At 34.9% G+C, this 18933-nt stretch overlaps 1 protein-coding gene across 7 annotated transcripts in view; it reads left to right on the forward strand.

Annotated features, from left to right (window-relative positions):
- PIAS2 (protein inhibitor of activated STAT 2) overlaps positions 1 to 18933 on the forward strand; it is a 107334-nt gene that overhangs the window by 78462 nt on the left and 9939 nt on the right. For 5 of the 7 annotated variants that reach the window (XM_046671366.1, XM_046671367.1, XM_046671370.1 and 2 more), the window contains 4 exons: positions 4291 to 4424; positions 5865 to 6036; positions 13665 to 13804; positions 18767 to 18804. In XM_046671366.1, the coding sequence (XP_046527322.1) occupies positions 4291 to 4424; positions 5865 to 6036; positions 13665 to 13804; positions 18767 to 18804 (484 nt within the window). Of the gene's footprint in view, positions 1 to 4290; positions 4425 to 5864; positions 6037 to 13664; positions 13805 to 16000; positions 16174 to 18766; positions 18805 to 18933 lie in introns of all 7 variants that reach the window. The other 2 variants (XR_006890092.1, XR_006890093.1) reach the window with 1 other exon arrangement.

Genomic DNA, 18933 nt, shown 5'->3' on the forward strand with positions numbered 1-18933 from the left:
CTTCCTTTGTAAACTGGATGCCTTTTATTTTTTTGTCCTGCCATTTTGCACTGTCTAGTCTGGTACCATGGGGTTTTACATTGATTGACTTTCCAATACTAAACTAACCTTGCATTCTGGGGATAAATCCCACTTGTTCATGATTTGTTAACTTTTAGATTTATTGTTTGGTTTCTAAATACTTGAGGGATATTATCTATTGTTTTCTTGTAATGTCTTTGTCTGGTTTTCGTATCGGAGTAATGCTGGCCTTACACAGTGAGTTGGGAAGAGTGATAAAGCTCCTCAAATATTTGGTAGAATTCTCTAGTGAAGACATTTGAGCCTGGAGTTTTCTTTGTGGTAAAGTTTTTAGCTACAAATTCAATTTCTTTAATAGACATAGAATTCCTCAGATTAACTGTTTCTTTTTTGGGAGGTTTTTGATTATTCTTTCAGTCTCTTTACTTGTGATTGGGCTACTCAGATTCTCTATTTCTTCTTGATTCAGTTTTGGCAGGTTGTAGAGTCTAAGAATTTATCCACTTCTGCTAGATTGTCCGATTTTTGGCATATAGTTTTTCATAGTATTCTCTTGTAATCCATTGTATTTCTGTGGTATCCCTTATAATTTCTTCTCTTTCATTTCTAATTTTATTTATTTGAGCCTTCTCTGTTTTTTTCATAGTCTAGCTAAGTGTTGTCAGTTTTGTTAATCTTCTCAAGGAACAAGCTGTTAGTTTCATTGATCCTTCCTACTGTTGTTTTGGTTTCAATTTCATTTATTTCTGCTCTAATTTTCATTATTTCTCTCCTTCTGCTGACTTTGGGCTTTGTTTGTTCTTTTTCTAGTTCTGTTAGGTATAGTTTGATTGCTTATTTGAGGTTTTTCTTGTTTGTTAATGTGAGCCTGTATTGCCATCAATTTTCATCTTACGACCACTTTTCCTGCATCCCATATGAGTTGATATGGTGTATTTTCATTTTCGTCTCCAGATAATTTTTGATTTCTCCTTTAATTTCTTCAGTGATCCGTTGGTTGTTGAGTAGCATGTTGTTTAGTCTCTACATATTAGTCACTTTCTCAGCTTTTTTCTTGTAGTTGATTCTAGTTTCATAGCGTTATGGTCAGAAAAGAGGCGTGGTATGATTTCAGTCTTCCTAAAGTTAGGAGGCTTGCCTTGTTTCCCAACCTATGGTCTGTCCTTGAGAATTTTCCATGTGCACTTGAAAAGAATGTGTATTCTGCTGTTTTTGGATGGAGTGTTCGATATAAACCTCTTCTGGTCTAGTGTTTCATTTAATTCCACTATTTGCTTGTTGACTTTCTGTCCGGATGATCTATCCATTGATGTAAGTGGGGTGTTAAGGTCCCCTACTATTACTATGTTGCTGTTAATATGTCCTTTTAATAGTTGCTTTATGTACTTTGGTGCTCCTGTGTTAGGTGCATATAAATTTCTAAGTCTTATGTCTCCTTAGCGGAGTGTCCCTTTTATCATTATATACTGTCCCTCTTTGTCTCTCTTTGTTTTATCTTGAAGTTTGCTTTGTCTGAAATAAGTATGGCAACACCTGCTTTCTTTTGTTTGCCGTTAGCTTAGAGTATCATTTTCAGTCCCTTAACTGTGAGCCTGTGTTTGTGTTTAGAGCTGAGAAATGTTTCCTGGAGGCAGGATATTGTTGCATCTTGTTTTTCAGTCCCTCCAGCCACTCTATGTCTTTTGATAGGAGAATTCAGTCTATTTACATTTAGAGTGATTATTGATATGTGACAGCTTAACGCTGCCATTTTATCACTCGTTTTGTAGTTATTCTGTATTTCCCTTGTTTCTCGTTCCATGTACTTTGGACTGTCAATTCAGTTCCATAGTTTTCCATGATGGTTTTCTCTTTATTTATCGTTTGTGTCTCTCTTCTGATTATTGCTTTAGTGGTTACCATGAGGTTTGTATAAAAAAATCTCGTAGATGAGATAGTCCGTTTTCTGATAGCTCTTATTTCCTTAGTCTAAGCAGGTTCCATCCCTTTCCTCATCCCTGTCTACGTTATTGTTGTCACAACTTACTGTGCTTTGTGTTGTGAGTTTGTGGTTAAAATGATTATGATTATATTTGATATTTTCTTTCCCTCTATCTTTAGTGTTATAATTGTTAACTAATGTTCTGTTAGAGAGCTGCAATTTTCTGATTTTGTCTGCCTGTTTATCTCCTTGCTCAAGGCATTGTATACTTTTTCTTTTTTCTTTTTCCAGGTATGAGGGCCTTCTTTATCATTTCCTGTGTGAGGGTTTTGTGGCAATGAGCTCCCTCAGCTTTAATCTGGGAAAGGTTTTATTTCTCCATCATATGTGAAGGATATTTTTTCTGGATAGAGTATTGTTGGCTGAAAGTTTTGTCTTTCAGAATTTTGAGTATATCATTCTACCCTGTCCTTGCCTGTAAGTTTCTGCTGAGAAATCTGCTGAAAGCCTGACACAGTTTTCTTTGTAGGTATTTTCTTCTGCCTTGCTGCCCTTAATACTTGTTCTTTGTTGTTGACTTTTGCCAGTTTTACAAATGTATGCCTTGAAGATGGTTTTTTTACATTGATATAATTAGGAATTCTATTAGCTTCTTTTCTTGTAATTCCAGCTCCTTCTCCAGGCTTGGGAAGTTTTCAACTATTGTTTCTTTGACCAAGCTCTGTGCACCTCTTTCTTCTCCATCTGGAATACCTATAATCCTTATGTTGCATTTCCTAATTGAGTTGGATATTTCTTGGAGAATTTCTTCATTTCTTTTTAGTCTTAGTTTTCGCTCCTCCTCCATCTGAAGCATTTCTATATTTCTGTCCTTTCATTTGCTAATTCTCTCCTCCATAATATAAGCTCTGTTATTCAAAGACTCTAGATTTTTCTTTATCTCATTCATTGTGTTTTTCATCTCCACCATGTCTGATTTTTTTTTTTAATGGTTTCCATCTCTTGTGAAGAATTCCCTCTGTTCATTAATTTTCTTCCCGATTTCATTGAACTGTCTTCCTGAGTTGTGTAACTCATTGAGTTTTTCTTTGATAGCTATTTTGAATTCTCTGTCGTTTAGATTGTAGATAGATTTCTCTGCCTTCAGGGTTGATTTCTAGGTGCTTGTCATTTTCCTTCTGGTCTGGAGTGTTAATATACATCTTGATACTGTTTGATTGGGTGGATTTGTGTCTTCACATAGTAGTAGTATCTGATTGCGGATTCCACCTTCCAGCACTCCTTCCACTGCCTCCCGGGGGGTCCACCACCTCCACCTTCAGACATATGGCGGTGTGTATCTCTCAGACATCTGTTGTGTTGTGTGAATGTCCTCTGTTGGTTTATGGGTATCCTTTTTGTTGTATCTTAGGGGGGAGAGTCTAAGGGAAGAGCTCACTCCACCATGATGCTGATGTCACTCCTCTCTATTACTTTTTGAGTGAACTTAAGTCTGACTAGAAGGTTGTCAATTTTACTGATCTTAGCGTATCAGCTTTCTGGTTTCATTGATTTTTTTCTATTTCATTGATATCTATTCTTTCTTATTTTCCTTTTCTTGTCTGCTTTCACTTTAATTTGATTTTCTTTTTCCAGTTTCATTTAGCTAGAAGCTGAGGTTATTGATTTGTGTCTTTCTAATATAGGAAGAGTACTGCTGTAAATTTTCATCTAAATACTACATTAGCTACATTCCACAAATTTTATTATATTTTCATTTTCATTCAGTTCAGAATACTTTTCTAATTTCTGCTCTTCTGTTTTCTTTGTTTCATAGATTATTTGGTTTAGTTTCCAAATATTTGTGGATTTTTCAGATATTTTTCTGATGATTTCAAATTTAATTTCTTTTTGGTCATAGAACATAATTTATATGCTCTGAGTTATTGTAAATTTATTAAGACTTCTTTTCTGTCCCTATTCTTCCCTCCCTTCCCCACCCCTATGATTCTTTTTCATTGATAACTTATAAATCATTTTTCTACAATAACCTTTATGTTTGCTTATGTTTGTTTTATGTGGTGTGTTAGAGGTGGTTCTTCATTGCCTATCTCAGCTAGGAGGCTCTGTTTCTATTTCTGTTTAGCCACTGACTTTTTAGATGATACTAAGTAACTTTTTTGTTGCCTGTTAAAACCTAGGCTGAAGAGAATATAATAGTTATTGTAAGGTGTGAAGTATTGAAATGCCAAAACAAACAAAAAAGTCAGGTAGCATTACTTTTGTCTCCAAGGTAATGTGTATTACTGTTATTTCACCTATTAACAAAGCCATTCACTACATTTATGCACTTCTTAATTGCTTTATAGGCTTTTTATGGAAATTCTCAATGACTGTTCTGATGTGGATGAGATCAAATTCCAAGAAGATGGTTCTTGGTGTCCAATGAGACCGAAGAAAGAAGCTATGAAAGTATCCAGCCAACCGTGTACAAAAATAGAAAGTATGTGCAGAGTGGCAGCAGAGAGCATAGCTAGCAGTGAACTAACGCAGCATTGTCTTTCTCAGTAACCTTGGCCACTAGGACTATATTTGATTCTCAGTTTTCTGACTTTATCATTTGATCATCTGTTACATGTGTAATTTCCCCCAACTGATTCTTTCCATAAGAGATGTGCTAAAGTTTATACCCTCCTATAATTAGCCTTTTCACAGTATGTTTTACATATGTAAAGTAAATGAAACAGTCACCTAGGATCATTTTAATATATGGTGTTTGTTACAAAATGAAAAGTTATAAATGACATTTCTATAGGCGGTTTTTCAGAATTGTTTTTGGAGTTCCTGTACTTAGGATCCCCAAGTGGAGGTGTGGCTAGAGAACCTGCATCCTCCATTAATGGGGGGGCGGGGGGTGTCACATGTTAGTTGCTAAAAAAAAGTGGTACACAAACTGTTGCCATTCTTTGTGGGAAGGAATTTGACCATTGCCTTGGTGACCTGAGATGTACGACTCAGCCTTCAACTCTTTGCACCTGTCCAAACTGAGTGGCAAAACTCCACGGCAGTTTGAGTAATTTAAACCCTTAAGTGTGAACTTAAGGTTTCTTTTTATTTGACATAGTCCACTCACTGCATTTGCGTTCTGTGGTGACTATATTTGATATTCTAATAATGTAATGAATAATAAATGTTCAGAGTAAGAAGAGAGGAAAAAGTAAAGGATTTATGTCAATATTAATTATTCTTCTGTGACTGTTACTGAACCTCCTGGTGGAATGATTTAAGATTTCCCTCATCTTTGAGAAAAACAGTGACTTAATTGATTAGTTGCTGCTGCTTTTCCATTATCAACTAGCATTCATTTTTTGCTAAATAGATTGCAGGGCATAATATAGTTTCTCTGAAATGGTGAGTTAACATATGATGAAGTTCTGGCTTATGATGAAGAGCCTATACACTCTTTGATATAAACACGATTCCTTTGCTAGAATGGAATTATCTGATTTTGACTTAATGCTGCCACACGTCCTTGAGAATACACAGCCAGTGAAGCCACATACTCTTGTCCGTGGCCAGAGACCAGCCCCCTAACTCCAGAAGTCTGTCTGTAAAATGACTGCTTACCTGGGGAGACAGCGTGAGCAGCAGGATCTGCGCAAATTGATTGGCAGTACTGGGGAGATGACTAAGAGCATGCTGTCTGAAGGAGGCCTTTGAACCTCTGTCAAGGCGTAGAGCTCATCTTGCCTCCCCAGGTAAGCAGTCATTTTACAGACAGATATCTGGGGTTAGGGAGTTGGTCTCTGTCCATGGGACAGAGTATGTCGCTTTACTGGCTGTGTATTCTCCCAGATATGCTACACATTTAACGCTCTTCTGGCTTGAGTTTATTTATGTTATACCTTTGGTTTTTAAATTTTCCTTTTGTTCTTATATGCAGGTTCAAGTGTCCTCAGTAAGCCTTGTTCAGTAACTGTAGCCAGTGAGGCAAGCAAGAAGAAAGTGGATGTTATTGACCTAACGATAGAAAGCTCTTCTGATGAAGAGGAAGACCCTCCTGCCAAAAGGAAATGCATCTTTATGTCAGAAACACAAAGCAGCCCAACCAAAGGGTTTGTTAATTTATAGTTCACTATTGTTTATTGCCCTTGTGACTAACTGTTCTTGGGATAGGTTTGTAAATGTCTCTGAGAGTTGCATAACTCTAGAAGGCTATTTTTATTTGCCTTTGTTCAGTTGAAATATTTTCAGGTGAGCGCAGTGTTATGGGAAAGCAAATTTTGATCAAGAAAATACTCCCATCTTTGGGAAGTGAGAGTTAAGATCTCATGTCTAAGTATTTATTTCATATTTGATACTTTTTGTCATTTTCTTGAACCCATCTGAATGGAGGAAATTTGTCATCACAGACCAACATGAGGAAGCGTGGTATAATGGAGTGTAGAGTTGGGAATCCAACAACTGTGGATTCCAATTTTGACACCATTACTTACTCATTCTGTGATCTTGGATGGACTTGTTTGAACCTCCTTTTTCTGTTCTGTAAAATGGGGTTAAGTAATGCCTACCTCATAAGATTATTTTCAGGTTTCAATAAGATAATGAAAAGAGCTTAGCCTCAGTGTTGGGCACATGTTAGTTTCTCAATAAAGATTGATTGCCTTCCCCTCTCACCCTCTCCAGGGCAAAATATGGGCAAGTAAATGCATTCTGGCATGTATTGTTTATGGTTCATCTGGCAGAGGCATTGCTGAACTATAGTAAATGACAGGTTTGAGTATTTAGCAATAGGTGCTTCTTGGAGATTTTGGAACCTGCAAGAAAGGACCAGAGGTTTATCTGGCATTCCGTGAACACATTCTTTTAAACTTGAGTGTGCCAGTCTTGATTTTTTGGCTTCTCACTGCACTTTATTTCTTCTAATGGTTTTATTGGGGTATAATTTGTATACCATAAAATTCTCCCATCTTAAGTATTCACTTGCACAATTCAGTGATTTTAGTAAATTTATTGAGTTTGTACAGTCATCATCACAAATTCAGTTGTAGAATATTTCCAACATCCAGTAAACTTCTCTCGTGTTCATTTGCACTTAATCCCCATTCACACCCAGATCTAGGCAACCATTGATCTTCTTTTCATGTTTAGAAATTTCCAAGTTCTAGACATTTTATATAAATGGAATTATACTGTCAGTGCACTTCTGTCACATTCTTTTTTTATAGTTACTTTTGAAACCAGGAGAATTAAAACTTTTGTGTTGCCTTCTTCACTGTTAAAATATTTATATTTTTAGATATGATTTACACATAATAGTAAGGGTGTATATTTTCTTTTATCCATTTAATCAGAATGAGACCTTTTTTTGGTGGAACAGAAAATGCAAAAAGTATTGCAAGTGGGTTTTTTTCTGGAATGCTGATCATTTATTGCTCCTTTCAGACAATTTGTTTGGCACGTCTAGAATTTAAATGATAAAAAATGAAATTATAATTTTGGAATGTTGACCGGAGTGGAGAATCATGAGAATGAATACTTAGATGTGGTGTTTCCAGATTTTACTCTCTAATAATATCCTATAGAATATGCTTGGAAAACATGAGTTGCACAGTATTATAGTTAGATGGATTCATGCCAGGTTGAATGGTTGTGCATAGTGATGCTAACTTATGGATTGATGTGGTCTTGGAGGGTGTCTCTTGTGGCATGCCATAAGGAACCACCCTCTATCTGTCCTTTAGCACATTTTATCAGTACTTGATGAAGACATGAAACTGGAAGAATGGCATGTACATGGGGTGACAGAATCTGAAATGGCTTCAATATGCAGAGGATAGTTCATACCTGTGGTCAGCTACCATAGAGATAGATGCAAGACTCCTCATCTAGGTTAAAAAGAAAATGAAAATTAATATTGTAACCATCAGCTGGATATTAGTGACTAAACCAGCAACATATGAAAATTTTTGTTTAAAAAGTTAGCTACCAAGCTCATTTTGTGAAATCAATATAACTCTTAATACCCAAAGTAGATTTATATGTTAACAGTCATACAGAAAAATCTTTATGAAATAGGCTAATGTGGGAAGATAAATGAAAATTCTGAATTCAATATTAGGAAATTGTTTAATTATATATTAAAAGGGCATTCATTACCACCAAGTAGGGTTTATCCAGGAATGCTTTATTATTAGGAAATATATTAATGAAATGGATCTTGTCATAAGGAATACTATGTAGTCATCTTAATAGATGCTGGAAAAGCATTCAGTAAATTAATAGCCATTCCTGATAGAAACTCTCTGAAATGTTAGAATTCACTTAATGGTTTGAAGAGTTTACCACTTAAGCTGATTTGTTCTTAGTCTCCATTAATAAAAGAAGCATAGTGTCTGGAAAACATACCATGCCAGTTTTGTCACATTTTGGGCTAGATGACTTTCACTTATACCATTTTACTTAGTGCGGGTCATCAAGAAGGGTATAAACAAATGAGTGCAGCCAGAGGAGGGGAACAGGATGGTGAATAGTGGAAACTGTAGCATGATGGGTGAATGGCTCTCAGGATGGAAGCTGTTAAGCCAGGAGAAGAGAATATAAGGTGTAGTTATCTTGTAGTTCTTAAAAGGGAGTCATTGTGATTAACTGGATTAAGTTTATCCTTTGTTACAACATTTGGTAGATCTAAGACCAAAGCAGGAAAGATACATGGAAACGTGTTCCATTTGAGGTTTATGAACACTAAGAAAGTTGATGTCTAGTGCTGAAATTACACTTTCTGTGTTAAGGTAGAGTGTGTGACATCTGTCACAGTGTCATAGTGGAGACTTATGCTGTGGTTATATCATCTCTGTAACCTTTTTCAACTCTTAAACTTTTGTGGTTTTGTTCCTGGTCATCCTTTTCATATCCTCTCTTGTGGCTCAGCATCTAGAATTTTTATGGTTTTCCTCTGCTGCGTAAGTTTGTCGTAGGACTTCTTGGTCAATGATAGTAAGCAAATGAGAAAGAATAGAGAATCAGAAACCAGGAAAACTACTGTAACAGTCCAGAAATTATGTGAACAGTTATTTTTCAAGAGGTATTGTTTTAGTAAAAATTATTGTTAGAAGCAATTTTATAAAGCACCAAGAAGTAAAAAGCATTCTGCCTAGAGGTAACCACTGTTAACATTTTGATGGTACTCTTTCTAGCCCCTTTCCTTGTATACCTATTCTAGCCTTTAAGTGCAGTCATATAGTACCTATCAGAAGAAGCTGGCACTTTCATCTAAGATATTTTTCTACATTGAAAGACAATTGTAAATATTATGCCCCTACTCCATTCACTGGAAATTGAATGACTGCTTTGTCATTAATAAGGAGGTATTCTAAAGATGGGAAAGAAAGAATAGAGAAAAATATGTATTTCTCTAGATTAAGAATCATTAGGAATTGGTAGCAAAATTGAATCTTTTAAAAAATATTTTTATGATCGTAAAGTGGGAGTACACAATGAATTTCAGGTTTATGGGTAAAAGTTCAAGTTATTGGATTGTTAACTCATTTCCAGATGTCTAAGTGTGAGCCAACTAAGATGAATTCAGTAATCCAGTACACAGTCTAGAATACTAATACTTGCTATATTAATACTAAGTAGTAAATAGTATTAATTAATTAGTATTTATTAATACTAATACCAGCAATTTACTTTTATGCTGTGATATTATGGATGAAGCTATAAAAGTTAAAAATATATATGTGCATATGCATAATGTATCTGTCTGCCTGTTTGTGTATTTCTCAATCCTATGAGGAGGCAGTAACAAATGTTAAAAGCTTTTTAAAAACTTGTATTACTTTATAGCATCACATTTTTATACATACAGTTCCATCAGACATAGCCATCAGACATTTACGTTTCTCCATGGTCCCTGTTATTCCGTATCTATAAATAGATCTATTTTTTGCATGGGCATTAGATTCATTTTACCTTTCTGAATGTGATCCTTGTGAAGGTTCTGGTTAAAACAAAAATCTGCTACCAGTACATGGTTTGATAATTCTAACAAATGTTTAATTTCACTCATTCTATTTAAAGTTGCATTTGTGTTAATGGTTGCAAAGTTCAGGTAATAGAAATTAATCTACCCTAAATAGTTGGTTTTTCAGATGTTTTGCTGAGATTTTATATGTTGATTTAATAATTTGTACCCTCATTGGACTTTACCGTTTTCACATGTTGTGATGGTCACCATTTTGTATTGGAGAGACAAGGAATAGTTATTTAATTTAATGTTATGAGAACAGAACATATGCAATAATTAGATATCTGTTACTATGATGACAGACAGCGTGTTGAACAGTGACCTGACTCCTGTACAGATGTAAGGAAAGTGGCCAGGAGAGGAAAGTGAGTCTTGTTATTGTTTCCTATAAATGTGATCCACATTGAAGGGTCAATTCAAGATCAAGACAAAAGAAAATCTCCTGTGAGATATCAAAGGAAGAGATGGGGAAACAGGAGGAAGGCTGGCATTGTTTCTTTCTTGTGAACCTGAAATTTTTCTTTTAGTTTCTTTGGTGTCAGAGGAAAAAAGATAGATTAAATGTACTTTTAAGTAGGAATTTTTTAAAATAAATGAAATCATATATGTATGTTTGTGTATATATAGTGTGTGTGTGTGTATATATATATATGTCTTCAGAAGCTTGCATCTTAGATTTTTTAAAAAACATGATTAAGATGTTAATGCTGTGAGGAAGCAAAAGGAAAAAAAAAAAACCTTGGGGCCAGCCCCGTGGCCACATGGTTAAGTTCGCGCTCTCCGCTGTGGCGGCCCAGGGTTTCCCTGGTTCAGATCCTGGGCGTGGACATGGCAGTGCTCGTCAGGCCACGTTGAGGTGGCGTCCCACATGACACAACTAGAAGGACATGCAACTAAGATATACAACTATGTACCGGGACAGGGTTGGGTGGGGGGGGGGGGGTGGTTTGGGGAGATAAAGCAGAAGGAAAAAAAAAAAAGATTGGCAAAGTTGTTAGCTCAGGTGCCGATCTTTAAAAAAAAAAAAAAAACACAAAAACAGAGCCACTTTTTTAACCCCCTCCTCAGCACTAACACACCAATCTCTTTCTCCTTCTTACCGCCTTTGCCCCTTTCCTAATTTCTGATATGCATTCCTGTGTGAGAAGTAGGATCATGTGTAATTTGAAAACACTTTTGGTGATTTCCCATTCTTCTACTGTCATCCCTGGAGAGGACTATTGTTTTCAAAACTCCAGAAAAAGATATGCTTTAATACAACGTAACTTATTTGATCTCATCCCAGGTTTTCTCTTTCCCCCTCTGGAGTCTGCCTTTTCTAACGTTGCTCCTCCTGCTTGTGGTTTCAGGTCTCTAGGTAACATGGAAGGCCAAGAAACATCCTCCTGATTGTAAGCTAGACAGGTTGCTCTGTGGAAGATGACTTCCTTCCCTCTTCATCTTCCTCTAGGAAATATGTTTTGAAATACTAGGCTTATGTTATTGTCTAAAGCATGTTATATTTCCTATGCCTCCTAAATGGTTCAGGTTTTAAAATTTTTCAACTCTGACCTATGTTATTTATTTAGTTTTCTGAGACTAAGACAGTTGCTAACTCTCAAGATGACTTTGTTTTCCATATTTCTGGTGACATCTATATATTTTTTTTTTATGAGAAGATTCACCCTGAGCTAACATCTGTGCCAGTCTTCCTGTTTTTTTGTTGGTGGGATGCCTCCACAGCATGGCTGATGAGCAGAGTAGGTCTGTAATCAGGATCTGAATCCCCCATCCCAGGCCGCCGAAGTGGTCCTTGAGAAACTTTAACTACTCAGTCACAGGGCTGGCCCCTGACATCCGTATTTTTGACAAATAGTACAGAATAACAGCTAGACCAGATCCTCATGTCATAATGCAAACTAGTTTTAGAAGAACTCCAGTGTCTTAAGAAGTTGTGATTAAGTGGTTTGAGATTTAAAGTGTATGAAACAGTTTGTCAGTTATTTAGAGTATGAAGAGTGTCATGCAACTGTGTCACCATTTCTTATTACTAGTATTTAATAATCTGAGCAATAAGAGGAAGTGTTTGAACCAAGGGAAAGTACCTCTAGAAGTCCTAGTTGTCATCTCAGTCTAGCTTTGTGACCATCGTCTGTCTTTAAGTTTCTGTCGGTTTCACTTTCTTATCTTTCTAATGGTCCCATCCAGCTACCGAATTCTGTGCCTGTCTCATTAAGCTTACAGTAGTTTACTGTCAGCCCTTTGAGATGCTAACCTTAATGTCTCCATGTCCCTGCCCCCCTTTTTTTTATCTTAATAAAGTTTTATTTTTCAAAACGTACAGTTGGTGGGACCTGCTCATGCATCTTTACTAGTAGCTGGGACATTTCTGCCCTTCTGGTGTAAATTATCTGAACTCTGTGCTTTGAAACCACTTTAATGAGTCCTTCACTAAGGAGCTCCTGAAGGGCTACCCTTGTCAGGGAACTGGGAATCTTCAGTCTCTTAGAGACAACAGCTGAGGTTATAAACCTATAGTTAGGAACTTCCTTACAGAGTTTTGCATATGTGGCTTTGTCAAACAAGACTAGGTTATTGAGCTTGTCTCAAACTTTGGCTTTGGACCACTTCTTTTTGGCCTTACCCCAGGATGTCTTCGCGTGGTCTTCATCTTTCTTGACCAGCTTTCTGGCATTTATGTTCTTCTTCTTGTCCTTGGGTGGCATCGTGAAGCTCAGACAGCAGCTGGGACCACTGTGGCCCTGCTAAGATGTCAAACAAAAGATGGCCACTGTCAGCCATAGGGTCCATAACATTGCTTATTTCTTGTATAAATTCAAGATGTTTTTCTTGTGAAGTTCTAACTGTTTACCTTGGGCTAAGAGAAAATGAAGGTTAAATAGGAAGAATGCAAAATCATCTTTATGCCTGAACTTTTTCAAAAATGTTTATTATACTGCTTCTTGAAATTATAAAGTTATAATTGTATGCACTGTGTATATATATATAATACCAATTATAAAGTATTTAACTGTGTTTAATTTGTATGTTTAGTAGCATGACCAGCTAATTTCAAAGTCATAAACTCCTATTAGAAGAGTAGATCGTCTCATGGTAGCCGGTGTGTTATTTCTGGATATTATATCTTAAATCTTGAGTAGTTATTCTGATTTCTGATTGCTGCTGATTATCTTCAGGTTGGCTGGCTTTAGGATTGGCTTTCTTTGCTCAGGTGATTCCCAGATGAGGTTGCTAATAATTAACACAATTCAAGTTAGAATAGAAGAAATTCTGGTTAAGTTATAGTAAGTAGCTTCACTCATAAAGGTGTCCTGATTTAAATCAAATCTTAGGAGTCCTCTATTTCTAAATTTATTTATAGATAAAATTACTAATATCCACATATATGTTACACATACATTATTCAAAGCACTTGTAAAGTACATTTCTATTTGTGGATGAAAGTTTTATGTATTACTTCAGCACTGTACATTATGTTTTAATGCCAACTTGCTCTTATGTCACAGCTGCAGTTGAGAGTCAACATACGTTCATGTTAAAATGAAGACTGTTATGAAAGAGGAGAGTAGAGTGGAGTACTGTGTAGTGAGTAGCTGCCATATAGTTGTGTTGAAACTTAGCAATCTTGCGACTGAGAATGCCCAGCAGTGCCGCCCTTCTCTCCTGTGAACTAACAGCCAGATTATTTGTAATTTCCCATGCTATTTAAAACAGGGTTCTCATGTATCAGCCATCTTCTGTAAGGGTGCCCAGTGTGACTTCGGTTGATCCTGCTGCTATTCCGCCTTCATTAACAGACTACTCAGTACCATTCCACCACACGCCAATATCAAGCATGTCATCAGATTTGCCAGGTATGTGAAGAGTTTTTTGTTTTGTTTTGTTTCTACCAAGTTTTATTATTTATTTTTAATTTGAATCCATAGAGCAAAAATAGTTTTAAAATTTCAAATAGAAATGCTAAGAAAATTTGAAGGCTTCCTGTAAAGGTAGTATCTGTTTTAATACATCACATTCAATTCCTATCATTTTGACTAGAGAGCAATCTATAGAATCCTGATGATAGGAAATATAGTCAGATAGTAGGAAAATTTTATAGTTTATTCTCCCTCATAGAGAGTTTCTACTCAGAGACCGTTTCTTACTTATCATAGAAGCTTCACAGGTTAGAGAGAGTAGTTTTTCATACTCTTCTTAGTAGCCCATCAGAACTTCAGAATACACTGGTATATTGTAGGGTCAGTATTGCCTACCAGCTTTACCTGTGGATTTCGTTCCCTTGTAAAGGTAGGATCTGACAGCTGTTTCCCTAGAGTACTGCTTAATATTTAGGGATATCTTTTATATGCATATTAGCTCAACATTTAAAAAATTCAAGCCTGCTTTTGTATTACCTTAGTACCAAGATTTAGGCAACCAAGACCATATTATACAATGTAAACTTTTTTTCTTTGGTGAGGAAGATTAGCTCTGGTCTAACATCTGTTGCCAATCCTCCTCTTTTTCCTGAGGAAGATTGACCCTGAGTTAACATCTGTGCCCATCTTCCTCTATTTTATGTGTGGGACACCTGCCATGGCATGGCTTGATGAGCAGTGCATAGGTCTGCGCCTAGGATCTGAACTGGTGAACCCTGGGCCACTGAAGCAGAGCATGCAAACTTAACTGCTATGCCACTGGGCCAGCCCCCAATGTAAACTTGTTTCTCCCCTCACTCTTGTATCCCTCTCTCCATAGCTATTGTTTTTGCAGACATTTTTTTATCAATCAAATTTGAGCAAGTTAGAAGCAGTGTCTCTTACATTCATGACTTCCTTCTCTCTCAAGGGCCCTTTTATTCTCTCCTTCTGTTGTTAATTTTCTTTTCTAAATTTATGAAGTTAATTTACACCTATTTTTTCTTCTTACCCCTCTTAGTGAGTTCTTTATTTTAAGCACAGTATTTATTCTCTTGGGCAAAATTTGTGTTGTTGAAACATTTGATAGTTGTATTATCTGACCTAGTGTAATTTGCCACTTAGAATTTGTTCAGATTATTTGAATAAAACTTAATGGAAAAAAAAAGACTAAGAATAATATGCTAACTCTGTACGTACCTTGGCAATTAGAGTTTAAAAAATTGTTTGTAAACCTATCTAGCACCAGTTTTAAAGTATTTATTGTGTACAAAGCTTGATGCTAAGGTACAGGTGAGGTTTCATGGTCTATAACAAAGATGGAAACTTGGAGATTCTTAATTCCAAACTGCTATGTTTCGCTTTAATTTTGGCTAGTTGTAAGTGAAGTTGAAGAGTGTCCATGTCATCTTAGTATGTGTTTTAAACAAGCATTCCAGAAGGACTTGTTTCCTAAAGACCTTGAATTAAAAATCCTGAAAAAAAGATAAGGAAATTCTGTTTGTTAAAGTGACCCTGGCCATTATTAATAGCATAGACATAATTTACAAATCATTTGCTCTGTTTTCAAGTTATGTGAGTCTAGATGAATTTTTAATTTGTGAGAACTTCGATTATTTCATAAATTTGGCATAAAGTGAGACTATTTATAAAATGTGCAGATTAGAGAAAAATGTAAAAATATGTTAACCGTGTATTTGGTAAAATACATTTCAACCTCGTATTAAGGAAATAAGACTGATATCCATGGCTGATATTTAGCCTATATAAACCATGGTGATACTGGTTATTAAAATGTTGAAATGCTTTCTTACCAGTTGATAAACTGAACAGAATAGGATCTGTTGTACTTTAGAAGAATTAGCAGTTTATCATCATCTATGAATTATGTAGCAGTTACTACATCCAAATAGTTTAGTTTTTACTTTGGTTTTATTGTTAATGTGCTCTTTTGTAATTATTAATTACTTTGGTTTTATTTTTGTGCATAATTTTTATGTAATTAACCATACTGTACAGTTTTGGTATTTATAAGTTTAATACTTTATAATAAAATATTAAATAGAGCACCAAGAATGGAGAGATGACAAAGTTTTAATACATTTCTTAACATTCCTTTTAAACATCATAAACATGAATCTTCTGAATCTGCAGGAGAACAAAGAAGAAATGATATTAATAATGAACTGCAGCTGGGAACATCTTCTGATACTGTGCAACAATGAATACAAAATAAAAAAATAATTTATGTTTATGGAATGGAAAACAGCTTGATTATTTCAAGAAAAAATATGACTGCCTTATTATTGCTAGTGCCATATTGTCAGGTGCGAATGGTGCTCAAAAGTTGTGTCATTAAAATTTGGAAGTGCTAAATATTTACATATTTAATCGTGTTACAATCATGTTTTGTTAAAGTTCATGGCTCAAGTAAGGAAAATGTGTTGTTATTAGTAAGGAAAAAACTAAATGAGTCAATTTCACATAAAGAAGTGTTTAAAATCTAAAAACTACAATTTTATCAGTGTTAATAAAACAAAAACATTTAGAATGTATCATCAGAATTTTTAACACTACCTGAGTTTTAAAAATAATTGAGAATTTCCAACCACAAAATACTAAGGAGGGCATAAAATATATCAATACCACATATCATTGCAATTGAAACTTATGGTGAAATAAGAAAACAGCACTTTGCTAAACTTATAAAACAAGGCAGTAACATTTTAATCGCTATTCATGAATCATATAAGAGTTTTAATAGTCTAAAGTGTATAATGCAAGACTTTGATAATAGTTTAAAGATTTTTATTAGAAGCAATAACATCTGAAATATTATATCAAACTTCACTGTTAGTGTTTGAGAAAAAATGGTTTCAGTGAGAAATATTTTACATTAAAATCTTGTTGGATTTTGTATGGACAGCATCTGTGTGATGCTAGGGAGACACTCTAGAGTTTTAACTGAAAATATAGAAAAATTTCTAGGTATTTTTTTATGCATTGTGTAAGTCACCATATTCAGTTATCCCTGGATGAGGTGTCAAAAGATATAGATCAAGTAAATCTCTTACATCTCTTCTCAATAGACTGTATATCTCCTGACACATGAAATTATAATCAAAGAGAATTACTTACAGTACATCTGAAGAGCTGGGAATTGAAATAATGAAAATATAGTTTTTGCACCTTGATGGGCAGCCTCCAGTGCTAGAGCTGTAAAAGCAGTTTGAAAATTATATCAAGCCTGTGTGTTTATTTAAATTGAAGTTATGAGATGGGAATCGTTAAATATTTAGAAAATGAGCATTTTTGAGTGTTTTGGCTTCAATACACAATATTGCAACAGGCATATCAATACTTTGTTTACCTTTATTTAAAAAGTTTCAGTTATTCAAATGGACTGAGTGATTCAACAGATGTTTAAAGTTATTGAACATATTAAATAAACTATAAAAAGCATAGCTATTAAAAAAGAAAAATATACCATTTCAAGTAAAACAAAGTTAATAAAATTAAGCCAATTAAAGACAAGCTAATAAACTATTTTTGTGACTTAGTCAATAATAGAAATGTTGAGTATAGAAAACTCTCAAAAAGTATTATAAGGAGACAAATTTTGAATTACTCTTCATCAGAAGCAGAGAGAGGATTTACTGAACAATGCTATTAATGTGAAGAGAAACTCTGAGATATGTCATCTACTGATTATCAGCTTAATGGAGAAGTCTTTGAAAGAGTTTGTTGTGATTCCCTTTGTCCAGTGTTAGCTCAAACTGTTGTATCATATAGCTAGTGACAGGCATATAAAATGAAAAATAATATCAACAGTTTTAAAAAATGCTTTAGAAATTGAATGATTTCTCTCAAATGACTGGTGCTACAGCTTGTATCACTTGATAAGAATTTTTATCATACCCTTATTTAGAGATTATAAGGGAATGAATATACTTTAAATTTTTGAGTTATAAATTATTCATACTGGTTATTAAATATTTTAAATATCCCCACTCATATTCTCTGTTTTGAGTAACAGTCTAGTATCAGACTTCATTCTGTATGATTGTTATATTTGAGATGACATTGAATGCCAGCATATAAAACTTCATAGGATTGAGTAGAAATTGGCCTGTTTGGTGTGTGACTTTTTTTATTGTTTTGAAATTTAGTCAAACAGAGAGGTCTAGGGGAACAGACTTTGAAATTTATTGCTAGACTTTTCAGACCTGAAAATTGTTAGAACTTTCACCCTTCAGATGGTATTACTGGGCAATGTTTTACACATTCCTGTTTCTAAAGCATAATTGGAGAGTCCTAGATCTTTGGTTTAGAAAACTACATTAGCTTATAACCCAGTAAACCTTGATAAAATTTAGCTTGTTAGCAGCAATTACCAACTGCTTGCTTTGTGCAGAGCATTGGACTGTGTATTCTTGATGTGGGAGCAGAGGGACAGAGCTATCCATGAAATAGACATTTATTTAAGAAGTAATATTTTAGATGAAGCTCAATGTAGTGTATTTCTTAAAAATAAATGTGAAGTATCTTAAGAGCCTAAGTATGTTTTTTTAATGGTCTGAATCCAGATCATTATCTCATCATTTTTATTGCTTCTCATTCTGTTAAGCGATGAAGGGGAAAAGTTTGTTTGGATTAGTCCTACTTATCTGGAAATTTTTGGACTGCTTCCTCTGAGTTGGTGGGAGGTGGTTTTCCCAATTGTTTTGTCAGGGAAGCTGTTCATGTTGGGGTTTTACGCACATTAAATATGACTGATTATGATATAGAACTTCTCTTTGGCAGAATGGTAAGGACTTACCCCAAATGTTTTATGACTTATGATAAATACAAAGTGATTTTGGGAAATAATTCTTGTCTCCAAAATATGAGACAACTATTAACAAAGCATTTTTGTTTTAGGTTTGGATTTTCTTTCCCTTATTCCAGTTGATCCCCAGGTATGTATCCTGAATTTAAGCAACTAATTTGTATTTGATTATTGGTTATGTCATACTATCTAAAAATGACCAGTTGCATAAAATCAGGACAGTCAATTCTCAGTTACTAAAATTGATGGAAAGGAAGTA

This window comes from Equus quagga, chromosome 9 (genome assembly GCF_021613505.1).
Source record: "Equus quagga isolate Etosha38 chromosome 9, UCLA_HA_Equagga_1.0, whole genome shotgun sequence".
NCBI classification, from domain to species: Eukaryota; Metazoa; Chordata; class Mammalia; order Perissodactyla; family Equidae; genus Equus; species Equus quagga.